At 40.6% G+C, this 12,966-nt stretch overlaps 2 protein-coding genes across 2 annotated transcripts; both read left to right on the forward strand.

Moving 5' to 3' along the window:
* Nucleotides 1–2,275: 2,275 nt before the first annotated feature.
* On the forward strand, nucleotides 2,276–3,856 carry LOC134630808 (UDP-glucuronosyltransferase 2C1-like). Its single transcript, XM_063478504.1, has one exon. The coding sequence runs from the start codon at nucleotides 2,276–2,278 to the stop codon at nucleotides 3,854–3,856; it is 1,581 nt and encodes a 526-aa protein (XP_063334574.1).
* Nucleotides 3,857–5,877: 2,021 nt separating this feature from the next.
* Nucleotides 5,878–8,315, forward strand: LOC134619821 (UDP-glucuronosyltransferase 2C1-like). The gene is made up of 2 exons (XM_063465671.1): nucleotides 5,878–5,977; nucleotides 6,435–8,315. The coding sequence occupies exon 2, from the start codon at nucleotides 6,435–6,437 to the stop codon at nucleotides 8,013–8,015; it is 1,581 nt and encodes a 526-aa protein (XP_063321741.1). The 5' UTR covers nucleotides 5,878–5,977; the 3' UTR covers nucleotides 8,016–8,315.
* The last annotated feature ends 4,651 nt before the right edge of the window (nucleotides 8,316–12,966 follow it).

Genomic DNA, 12,966 nt, shown 5'->3' on the forward strand with positions numbered 1-12,966 from the left:
TGATTTGATAGGGGCAACAGTGTGCCTAAAATGTTGCATAATTTTGCTGAGAGATCTTTTACTTTGTGGTAATCTTAGATGAGTAGTTTTATGGACAAAAACCACCAGGTCGTTCAGTGTTCCCTTAGTGCTAATGTATAAGAGATGTTTGTGTACTATAACCAGTGTTGGGGAGTAACGGAATACATGTACCGCCGTTACGTATTTAAAATACAAAATATGAGTAACTGTATTCCGTTACAGTTACCGTTTAAAAAGGTGGTATTTAGAATACAGTTACTTACACGGCAGTATTTTCCTGTTTCATATTGTCGCGGTTCAGAACTGTTTGGGTTTTGTTTGACAGCTATGTTCTGTTGTTCCAGGCAGCAGCGTTATGGTTGCCATGGTTACAGGGTGACGCGTGCTCTCTCTGCGACTGTGTGTTTCCTGGGTGAGAGAGCGCCTTTTTGTTGTTGTGCTAAGCTAATAGGCAGAATGCTACAGGCATAGCCCTAAAGAATGTAGCCTCATGGGCAGTGTAGTCCGTGCTGCAGCGAGAATGGACTACCATACCCATTATGTGTCTGTGAGCGTGAGGAGGGAGAAAAAGGAGAGTAGAAAAGTACGAGTTGTCATTGAGCAGAAACGGGAGCTGGAAGCATGTAAATATAATAATAACCACTGCAGCCAAAAAGAGTGCCTGACGAGCCCAGTTGTAAGTAAGCTATTAAGACTCTGTGTTCCTGTTTTCCTCCGAAACAATAAGTTCCATTGGAGCAGCCTTTCAACGCCTCCCTCTGTCTCTCGCAAGCAAAGTTGACCCACGCAACAAAGTAAAGCTAGTTTTCGGCTACCAGCCCAACACGGAACCCGACGTACTAGCCAGAGGTCCCTTTACTATGGTTAGGAGGCGTGGACCTTCAGTAATAGTAATAAATCACACAGCAATAGTACATTCATGTAGTTGTAAAAAGCATGATAATATATTCAGTAATCCAAAGTATTCAGAATACGTTACTGTCATTGAGGAACGTAACGGAATACGTTATAAAATACATTTTGGGCCATGTATTCTGTAATCTGTAGTGGAATACATTTTAAAAGTAACCTTCCCAACACTGACTATAACTGAAGTAATGTTGTTAAGTCCTTAAAGTCATATTTTATTGTCATGACTCTATTTTTATTTTTGTATGATACCTGATTTAATTGGAATATGGCTGAAGAAAACTAAAGCCTAAAATACTTAAGTAATTTAACATGATATAATTCACATATAAAACTATGAACTGTAATTTTAAATGGTTTAAAAGCATGTAGAATAGCATATGTAGGGTAGTATATTTCTCCTTTTTTTTTTTTTTATGAAGAAGCAAAGACAAAAAGGGGGGAAAAAAAGAAACAGGGCAGGGTTCGGTGGTTGAATCATCCGTTCCCACCAATTCCAAAACCAAATCTACGCCTTTCCCGTAACATCATGACATCGACAACACAGTACAGAAGACCTGTTTTGATGCTGTCCTGTACTGTTGTTAATTTTAACGAGTTCGGGAATGTATTTAAAAAACAGCCAAAGAAATAAAGACTCGTAGACAAAGTTGTCACCGAGGTACATGTAATAGTTTAGCATGCACTTCGAACTCGTCAGTCAATAAGTAACATAAGTATCACGAACAAATAACCCGTTGCTTTCGAGTACCTCAGAATTATTGGTTTATACTACGTCTTGCGTCGAGGTTTAGCTCCTTCCCCACCCTACCATCTACATAATAAGGCAACATACAGCTCGGTTTGGCGCTATACAAAACAGCCCTCTTAACACTGACAGGAGAAAGAAACAATACTGTAAGTATAAACCTGTGTGAATGTGTGACTTCTTTATGTTGGCGTAGGAATGTTGCTAAAATTTAAAAGTTAACTTTGCGGAAAACGCGGATAGTCTGGGAATCACATTTAAACTTAATAACTAACAGACTGCATTAATTAAAATAATGATAATTACCAAGGACCGTAACTGTTAGTGTGTTTTAACGACTGGTCATTCTAAATAAATATCTTTTAATGCGATGCATTTTTTGTCAAGCACACTGACTTTCGAAATTGGAAAATTTACAATCATTAAAACTGAGAAAGTAATGTTGTCTCTTTAATGATGGAATGAAATTGCAACCGAGTTAGAGAAAAAAACCCCGAAAATGCTATTTGAAATCAAAACAGTGCATTTCCACTGCTAAAAAAAATGAAAGAAAGGAAGTCATGTCGGTAACTTTTTTGTTTGTTTGTTTTTTTTCAGATGAGGGTGCTCTGCTGCTGCACTGCTTTCCTGCTGCTTATCCTTATTCCCACAGCCTGTGAAGGAGGCAACATCTTAGTCTTTCGCTCTGAAGGCAGCCACTGGGTAAACATGAACATTCTACTAAAAGCTTTACACTCCAGAGGACACAACATCACTGTTTTACGTCCCATCAGCAGCTGGTACATAAAAGATGACTCATCCTATAATACCATTACAGTTCCAGTGGAGAACATCTTGGATCAGAAGTTAATCACAAGACTTGTGTCTGAGGCCATACAAATTGAACGAGGGGCCCTCCCCTTGACGAGCTTTCTTCAAATGCGTGTAGGGATCATCAGCTTATTTTTTGATATCCACAAAGCTGTAGCTAATTTTGTATCTTCAATACTAGATGACAATGACTTGATAAGAAAACTGAAAGACAACAAGTTTGACCTGTTACTTGCTGACCCCTGTTCGGGTAGCGGAGTCATTCTGGCCAAATATTTGAACCTTCCTTTGGTTTATAATGTTCGTTGGTTAATATTTGCAGAGGCTCATTTTTCCATAGCCCCGTCACCATTATCTTACATTCCTGTGACTGGAACTGGCAATACTGTCGAGATGACCTTATCTCAGAGAGTTAAAAACATAGTTTTACACATCATAACTCAAACACAGAACAGGCTGGTGGCTAAACTAGTATACCAGAAAATAGCTAACAAACATCTTGGGCCTGGTTATGATTTTAGTGAGTTAATGATCGATGCAGACATTTGGCTGATGAGAGTGGACTTTGTGTTTGAGTACCCACGTCCCACAATGCCTAATGTTGTTTATATTGGAGGGTTCCAGTGCAAACCTGCTAAACCTCTGCCTCACCACTTGGAGGACTTTGTGCAGAGTTCTGGAGAGCATGGCTTCATCCTCATGTCTTTGGGGACTTTTGTGACTGAACTTCCTGCTGACATGGCAAATGAGATCGCTGCAGCTTTTGCTAAACTGCCACAGAAAGTGATCTGGAGGTATAAAGGTAATAGACCATCCACTCTGGGTAATAACACTTTACTGGTGGACTGGATGCCACAGAATGACCTTTTAGGACATCCAAAAATAAAACTATTTGTGGCACATGGAGGAACAAACGGAGTCCAAGAAGCCCTGTATCACGGAGTCCCAGTTGTGGGCATACCTGTGTTTTTTGATCAGTATGATAACCTGCTACGTCTGAAAGAGAGAGGGGGAGGCAAAATACTTACGTTAGCTACAGTGGACAAAGACAACAACTTCCTGAAGGCCATAGAGGAAGTCCTGAATGATCCCTCCTACAGGGGGAACATGCAGAGACTTTCCAGGCTGCACAGAGATAAGCCAGTAATGCCACTGGATAACGCCCTCTTCTGGATAGAGTTTGTCATGAGGCACAAAGGAGCAGCTCACCTGAAAGCAGTGTCCTACAGAATGCCATGGTATTCCTACCACTCTGTAGATGTAGTTTTGTTCCTGGCTGGAGCTATGCTACTTGTGCTTTTAATTACTTTCTACTTCATTAGGTGTATATACACTGGAATGTGTAAATATAAAGTGAAACGTGAGTGATGGAGGATTTTAGTAATGCAGCACTTTGACAAAAAATCCCCATTGTATTTCTGCTGTATTTAATTTACATTTTATTGTGAATTTTATTTTCTTAAAATATTTCTGAATGTATATTGTGATTTCATAATAATGAGCACTCCACAAATAAAACACTTGAAATGACTGTCCAACCACAAGATTTACTTTTTTTAATGAGTACTTACTAAAAGAAAAGCCAGTGCTCTCAGCTTTGCATGTGCCTGCATGTGAGTGGGATCACCGATTGCTGCTGTGGATGGCGCATAAATGTCAACAACACTCTGCTGACTAAGTAACTGCAGAATTCCAATTCTCCTCCTCCTTGTTGTGGATTTTTGTATGACATTTATACCTATATAACTATATACACTATATATCTATCTGCACTGAACATATATTCTGTAACTTTCACATAGAGTCTTAGCACGAGGTGTTTTGCCCTCACACACACACAATAAACGTTTTTCATGCAGCACATTCAGAAATACGTCTCTTAGAAAATAGTAGCATGGTACGAGAGATACTGAAAACAATATAATGAAATCACTGTATGGATTATGTGATCATATACACACACACACTATAAACCTACACTGGAGTCTTTATTATTATGTAAAGAATTAAACCCATATATTTGATGTAGTTAGGTCAAGTATTATTCAGATGTATATCATAAAATTATCATAAAAAACTATGCTATTTGCTGTACTAATGTGAGAACGTTGACCATGTTGTGACCTATTGTCAGAAGGCAAAGCAAAGGGTTAATCTAAGGGTGCCCCTTTGGGCAGGGCCCTCAGCCAGAGTCCTGGCCGGACTCTGGCCTGTACTTGTTCCTGCACCTGCTGTTTTTGGGCGCGTTGGAAAGTTTCTCAGCAGCAGGGAGGTGGGACTATTGGTTTCTTCAAAAGGGGACCTGGGAAAGTCCTCTGGGCTTTTTCCTGCTGTCTGTCTGTTGGGGTTGGTCCCAACCTTCATGGGCTTACGGCGAACACCCTAGGGGAGCTTTGCTTTTCCTTCTGTTTTGCTGAGCTTCACTGTTCAATAAAATGACTGGCATAGAACTTTGTTCCTCTACTGTGATTTTTCTGTGTTTGACTTTAATTGGAATTGAGAAGCTGAAAATGCTACCAATCATATCAATATTTCCTGTTTAGAATGTCGACTAACAACTTTTAAGTGTGCTACTGGAAAGCACACAAAGCAATCATGAAATACATGAAAAATTACTTTGTGAAAAATACAGTTTTTTTTTCAGCCAGCTTCACTGTTTGCTCACTTGCTATTCCTGTTCTTGTACAACCCTCAGTCCTCTTTCTCTGTCTCCATCCTCCTCAGTCAACTTGAATTGCAGTTTCTGGAAAATAACAAAAATATAATCTTATAATAATTATTATAAGAGCAGGCCAGGGGTTTTATAACTGATAACACTACAGCACACTGCTGGGTTATGTGAAATTACCATCAATGAATGTGGGTAAAACAGTTTAGAATTTTTTGATGAATCTGACTACATGTCCACTCTTGTTTATTTTTCTTCTTTGTCTTTGCTGTCTTCATCCTGCTTTCTCCCTTTCTCTCCCTCTCTATCCTCCTCTCTCAAGATTTAAATATTACAATGAATATAAGTTATAAACTGATCCATATCAGTCTATAGCAATGTTAAAACTGAATACAAGCTGCTGCAGGAAATAGACAGGTACAACTAATTAGTCTACTGATGACAAACCACGCTGCTGAAGCAGCAACATCATGGCATCACAGAAAACCTGTTTTGATGCTGTCCTGTACTGGCGTTAACTTGAATAAGTTTGGGAATGTATTAAAAAACAAGGCTAAAGACGTAAAGACTCGTAGAGAAAGTTGTCACATAAGCAGATGTAAATGATTAGCATGCACTTCGAACTCGTCAGTCAATAAGAAACAGTATCACGAACAAATTACTGTTGCGTTCGAGTACCTCAGAAATATTGGTTTTTACTACGTCTTGCGTCGAGGTTTAGCTCCTCCCGTACAGACTACATACACCTCGGTTTTGCGCTATACAAATCAGCCGTCTTAACACTGTAACCTTTCCAGGTGAAAGAAACGATAGTGATCACAGTAAGTAGAAAACCGGGGTGAATGTGGCTGGCTTTATGTCGGTTGAGGAATGTTGCTGAAATGTACAAGTTAACTTTGCGGAAAATGGTGCTCAGAACGCGGATAGTCTGGGAATCACATTTAAACTGAATAACTGACAGACCGCATTAATTAAAATAATGTTAATTACGAATTACCGTAACTGTTAGTCTCTTTTAACGACTGATCATCCTCAATAAATCTTTTTAATGCGATGCAATTTTTGTCAAGCACACTGACTTTCGAAATTGGAAAATTTACAATGGTGAAAAATGAGGAAGTAATGTTATCTCTTAAACGATGTAAGGAAATTGCAACTGAGTTAGAGGGGGAAAAACGAAAACGCTATTTGAAATCAAAACAGTGCATTTCCACTGCTAAACAAAATGAAAGAAAGGAAGTCATGTCGGTAACTTTTTTGTTTGTTTGTTTTTTTCAGATGAGGGTGCTCTGCTGCTGCACTGCTTTCCTGCTGCTTATCCTTATTCCCACAGCCTGTGAAGGAGGCAACATCTTAGTCTTTCCCTCTGAAGGCAGCCACTGGGTAAACATGAACATTCTACTAAAAGCTTTACACTCCAGAGGACACAACATCACTGTTTTACGTCCCAGCAACAGCTGGTACATAAAAGATGACTCATCCTATAATACCATTACAGTTCCAGTGGAGAACATCTTGGATCAGAAGTTCATCACAAGGCTTGTGTCTGAGGCCATACAATTTGAACGAGGGGCCCTCCCCTTGACGAGTTTTCTTCAAATGAGTGGAGGGATGATCAGCTTAATTCTTGATGTTCATAAAGCTGTAGCTAATTTTGTATCTGCAATACTAGATGACAATGACTTGATAAGAAAACTGAAAGACAGCAAGTTTGACCTGTTACTTGCTGACCCCTGCTGGGGTGGTGGAGTCATTCTAGCCAAATATTTGAATCTTCCTTTGGTTTATAATGTTCGCTGGTTATTAGGTACAGAGGCTCATTTTTCCATAGCCCCGTCACCATTATCTTACATTCCTGTGACTGGAACTGGCAATACTGTCGAGATGACCTTTTTTCAGAGAGTTAAAAACATGGTTTTACACATCATAACTCAAACACAGAACAGCCTGGCGTTTAAACTGGTATACCAGAAAATAGCTAACAAATATCTTGGGCCTGGTTATGATTTTAATGAGTTAATGATCGACGCAGATATTTGGCTGATGAGAGTGGACTTTGTGTTTGAGTACCCACGTCCCACAATGCCTAATGTTGTTTATATTGGAGGGTTCCAATGCAAACCTGCTAAACCTCTGCCTCACCACTTGGAGGACTTTGTGCAGAGTTCTGGAGAGCATGGCTTCATCCTCATGTCTCTGGGGACTTTTGTGACTGAACTTCCTGCTGACATGGCAAATGAGATCGCTGCAGCTTTTGCTAAACTGCCACAGAAAGTCATCTGGAAGTATAAAGGTGACAGACCAGCCACTCTGGGTAATAACACTTTACTGGTGGACTGGATGCCACAGAATGACATTTTAGGACATCCAAAAATAAAACTATTTGTGGCACATGGAGGAACAAACGGAGTCCAGGAAGCTATTTATCACGGAGTCCCAGTTGTGGGCATATCCTTTTTTTTTGATCAATATGACAACCTGCTACGTCTGAAAGAGAGAGGGGGCGCTAAGATACTTACATTAACTACAGTGGACAAAGACAACAACTTCCTGAAGGCCATAGAGGAAGTCCTGAGTGATCCCTCCTACAGGGGGAACATGCAGAGACTTTCCAGGCTGCACAGAGATAAGCCAGTAATGCCACTGGATAACGCCCTCTTCTGGATAGAGTTTGTCATGAGGCACAAAGGAGCAACTCACCTGAAAGCAGTGTCCTACAGAATGCCCTGGTATTCCTACCACTCTGTAGATGTAGTTTTGTTCCTGGCTGGAGCTATGCTACTCGTGTTTTTAGCAGTTTTTTTCTTTATTAAATGTTTATACGCTGCAGTGTGTAAACATAAAGTGAAACGTGAGTGATAACGTGAGGTAATTTAGTGGGATTGTGGGCTGAGCTTGACTTCCTGGTTTGCCTGAAGTAATGCCATGTTCAGTTTTTTTGTAATTGATCATTAACCATAATAATGATATAAAATGCAGCTGCATCTTTCTTTTTTGCTTCTTCTGCAACTTATTCTAACCTCAGCTCAACAGTATTGCAATAACAAGTTGTATTTGTCAGTTTCGGGAAGGCTCATTTTCTCTCATCATTCAGTGAGTGAAGACAAGAAGGATTAATCCATACTGTAAGGCACCATTTTGTCTTAAGCTGAATAAAGCCAGAACAAAAACTGATATTAGTGCAATTTAAATTCCATTTCATATGCATTCATGATTTAAACCAAAAATTCCCCCACACGAAGTTCCACATATCATAGGAATCACTGTAAATAAACTGCTCACCTCTGGGAATTTAAAATATCTCCTGAGTTTGATTACCTACTGCTTTCTTTGATGCTTGAGCAAGACTACTTTAAACCCTCTTAAAGGATAACATAATTGACTATAGAAAACATGGACGACGCGACAGCACCCCAAAAATGAAGCCAAAACGTCTCTATCGCCCCCTGGTGTCTGGCTGCAGTATAGGTCATAAACCCCGCCTCCTCCATGTTATTCTCCTTAGATAATTTTTTTCCAAAGATTCTTTCTTTTGTTATCAATAGTTCTCATCATGATTGATGTCCAAGGGGTCTCCTTTCCCATAAGTTTGATTCTAATTCCTACCGCAGTGATGTTAAATTGGGGTGAAACGTCATCATAACAGCTTTGACTGACAGCTGCAGTCACGGAGAAACTTGCGTATCTCTGTTCGGGAATAGCAGATAGAGCGTAGGCTCTGAGAGGAGGGCCAGCGTTTACGCTACGAAAACACGACCAACTGTTTTAACCTGACAGCCTGAGGTGATCTTCAGTAAACCGGACTACCCGACAGAAGGACCCGAGGCCCCGCTGCACTTTTTCGGTAAGTTAAACGTGTTTGTAAGCTAATCCGTAACTACCGTCCTTAGCTAGGTCCTGAGACCTAGCTAGCTAAAATGAGCACTCGGCTGTCAGGGTTCGTTTAGCTAATCTGTGCAGGTGAATGAATTTACTAAAGAAATCAAGAGAAACGCCCCGGGCTGCTCAGTCACTAATTACTGTTACTGTACTTTTATTACAAGTATTATACTGTAAAAGCAACAGGCTGCACCCTGCTTCAGCTCCTGTGCAGAGCTGAATATTAAATATGTGCAAACAACAGCATGTTTTCAGTCTCTTGCCACATCTGTAAAGACAGTAACATCTTTTTTAAAAGCTTGTACTTCAGTAACTCCTCATTAATCAGGAACTATGGATTAAAGTACTGTAGTGTACTGTAATACTGAAAAAAAATGTAAGAGAAGAACTTCAGATCCTGAGTGTGTGAGGACAGAAGAATCAGCTTTATTTCAATTTTGAGGGATAAAATTTATATCTGAGTTTGATGGTTCTGTTCTCTTTGTGATTACAGGAGCTGCCCTCAGATTCAGACCTCAGCACCACCCAGTGACAGCAGACAGATCATCCAACATGTTCACATGTTAACTGCAAAATGAACTGATGAAAACAGTGCAAAGGTTAAAGTACCACATGTGCTGTAGTGAAAGCTATTGATAAAGTTAAAGACAAAAAAACAAAAGGATTAATCACTCATGTAACTGTGTCACTATATATCAGCATTAACAGGACCTCAGTTTGGTGTTTTCACAAAGCTGCTGATCTCAGACCTGCACAGCTTCCGTTTTAAACACTTGATGTACTCAGCTGCATGAAGAGCAGCTGTGGCAAGCTACAGCCACAGCTGCCCTGGGGCGCACTGACAGAGGCAAGGCTGCCGGACACTGGCGCCACCAGTAAGCAAACATGGGGTTAGTATCTTGCCCAAGGATATTTGGCATGCAGCCAGGAGGCAGCCTGGGATCGAACCACTGACCTTCTGATTAGTGGCTGACCTGCTCTGCCACCTGAGCTACAGCCACCCCAACTATAAGATGATAAGCTGTGTGTATTTTTTTTTATTTTATAACAGTGACATGGTTGTATTTACCTTAATTAAACGAGTCGTCAGTCGCGGTAAACCAGCAAAAAAACTCGAGCAGCCGGGCTACGTCAAAAGTGTAGGGGGGCGTGTTTGCGGTCACGTCCAGCAGGTGTGTGGGCGGGAGCGTTACACAGTCGCTCCACCTCAAGTCACTACACAGACTCTGGCTCCAAATTTGCAAGATGGCAGCCTCCACAAGCGGGATATTTTGGCTTCATTTTTGCACAATGGTAGGAGGCGGTGTCGCGTCGTCCATCTTTTCTACAGTCAATGGATAACATGGAGAGATTTACAAGGCTACAAGATAAGCAGTGTTGGGAAGGTTACTTTTAAAATGTATTCCACTCCAGATTACAGAATACATGCCCCAAAATGTATTCTGTAACGTATTCCGTTACGTTTCTCAATGAGAGAAACGTATTCTGAATACTTTGGATTACTTAACATATTATCATGCTTTTTACAACTACGTGAATGTACTATTGCTGTGTGATTTATTATTGTTACTGAAGGTCCGCGGCTCTGAACCGTAGTAAAGGGACCTCTTCCGTGTCGGGCTCGTAGCCGAAAAATAGCTTTACTTTGTTGTGTGGGTCAACTTTGCTTGCGAGAGACAAAGAGAGGCGTTGAAAGGCTGCTCCAACGGAACTTATTGTTTCGGAGGAAAACACGAACAGAGTGTACAGTCGAGTCTTAACAGCTTACTTACAACTGGGCTCGTCAGGCACTCTTCTTCGCTGCAGTGGTTATTATTACATTTACATGCTTCCAGCTCCCGTTTCTGCTCGATGACAGCTTTTCCACTCGCCTTTTTCTCCCTCCTCGCGCTCACAGACACATAACGGGTATGGCAGTCCATTCTCCCTGCAGCTCGGACTACACTGCCCATGATGCTACATTCTTTCCTGTAGCATTCTGCCTATTAGCTTAGCACAACAACAACAACAACAAAAAGGCGCTCTCTCACCCAGGAAACACGCAGAGAAAGAGCGTCACCCTGTAACCATGGCAACCATAATGCTGCCGCCTGGAACAAGAGCCCGTTCTCACTCCCGAGGCGTAACATCCCGACGTTTTGTCACGTCCTGCGGCGTTCCTGAGGAACGCGAAAGGTGACCTTCCACGTTGTTATGGTACGCGGCGGTTTCCAGCCCTGTACTGCATTCCTAAACTTAACCTTATCACTAAGCCTAAGCATAACCTTATGCCTAACCTTAACCATAACCTTATGCCTAACCATAACCTTATTCCTAACCTTAACCATAACCGTATCCCTACGCCTAAACCTAACCTTATCCCTAAACCTAACCATAACCTTATGCCTAAACCTAACCATAACCGTATACCTAAGCCTAAACCTAACCTTATCGCTAAACCTAACCATAACCTTATTCCTAACCTTAACCAGCACTTTAATGAGGTGAAATAGTGTTTTCTAAAGCGATTTTAAGGGAAAAAGCGAAGATGTGTAGATTGAGTCCAAACGGTTCTCATGTGTCCGCAGTTTTCCGATGTCGTGACGTAGGAACGCCTTGGGTGCCCGAAAACGTAATATGTTGACGATTTGTCACCTAGCGTAAAATGTTACGATTTGGGAGTGAGAACGGGTTGGGAACAACAGAACGTAGCTGTCAAACAAAACCCAAACAGTCCTGACCCGCCACAATATGAAACAGGAAAGTACCGCCGTGTAATCCATTTATTTCAACAAAGTAACTGTATTCTAAATACCACCTTTTTAAACGGTAACTGTAACGGAATACAGTTACTCATATTTTGTATTTTAAATACGTAACGGTGGTACATGTATTCCGTTACTCCCCAACACTGAAGATAAGACTACAAGAAAGCCACTGGATAGCGCCCTCTTCTGGATATAGTTTTACCTGAAAGCAGAGTCCTAACATACCCTGGTATTATTACCACTCTGTAGATGTAGTTTTGTTTCTAGTGGGAACTATGCTGCTTGTGCGTTTAACTGTTGTTTATCTTGTAAGGTGATGAAACACTGCATTATGTACATATAAAAAGAAATATGAGTAATGAGAAAGTAAGGATTTTCTTAATGCAGAGTTTTGCTGCATTTTTTTTTTGCTGTATGCAATTTTATATCATTATTTCATTTTCTTATGATATTTCAGCAAATTTAATAGATTTTGTGTTGGTGATAAGCACAACAAATAAAACACTTGAAATGAATTCATGACTAAACCACAAAATTGAGCTTTTTTTCATGCAAACTCACCAGTGCACTCACCTGCCATCGTCTGTTACTGCTGTTTGGCTTACTGAATCTAATCCATTGTACAGATAGAAATAGTTCAGGTAATAACATTTGATCAATTAAAAAACAGGTTCATGGGATTTTTTTTATACAGCTATTTGTTGAGTTTTGTTATAGAAAGGACCCAAAGGTTTAGTTTTTCTGTAATAAATACATTTAAGTCAGATTCACTGTAGTCAAAAGAACATGTCCCACTGCAGTAATTAATATGAAGTGGTGTGGTTCTGTTCTGCTCTGACCTACCTGCCCCTCCATGTAGAAACATGGAAAGCCTGAGGCAGGGAGATGGAACAGGTATCAACAACAGATGTGACACTGATCAAGTTAGAAGGCATGAAAAGAAACAGCTGGGGAGGAGGTGGGCTGTAAAGTGGTCACCACATGTGCCAGAAACTGTAGGCAAGCTAAATCAGCTTGAATAGAACAACCTATATGCAATTATCAGTAAGATCATTAGAAGGATACTGGATATTGACATGGGGTGGAATTGATGTCAGCTGTTATCACCTAATCTAATGGGATTGCGGGTTAAGTCTGTCTTCGTGGGCTGAAGTAGTGGTAGGTAGAGCAGGGCGATATGACCA

Source organism: Pelmatolapia mariae, linkage group LG1 (genome assembly GCF_036321145.2).
Source record: "Pelmatolapia mariae isolate MD_Pm_ZW linkage group LG1, Pm_UMD_F_2, whole genome shotgun sequence".
NCBI classification, from domain to species: domain Eukaryota; kingdom Metazoa; phylum Chordata; class Actinopteri; order Cichliformes; family Cichlidae; genus Pelmatolapia; species Pelmatolapia mariae.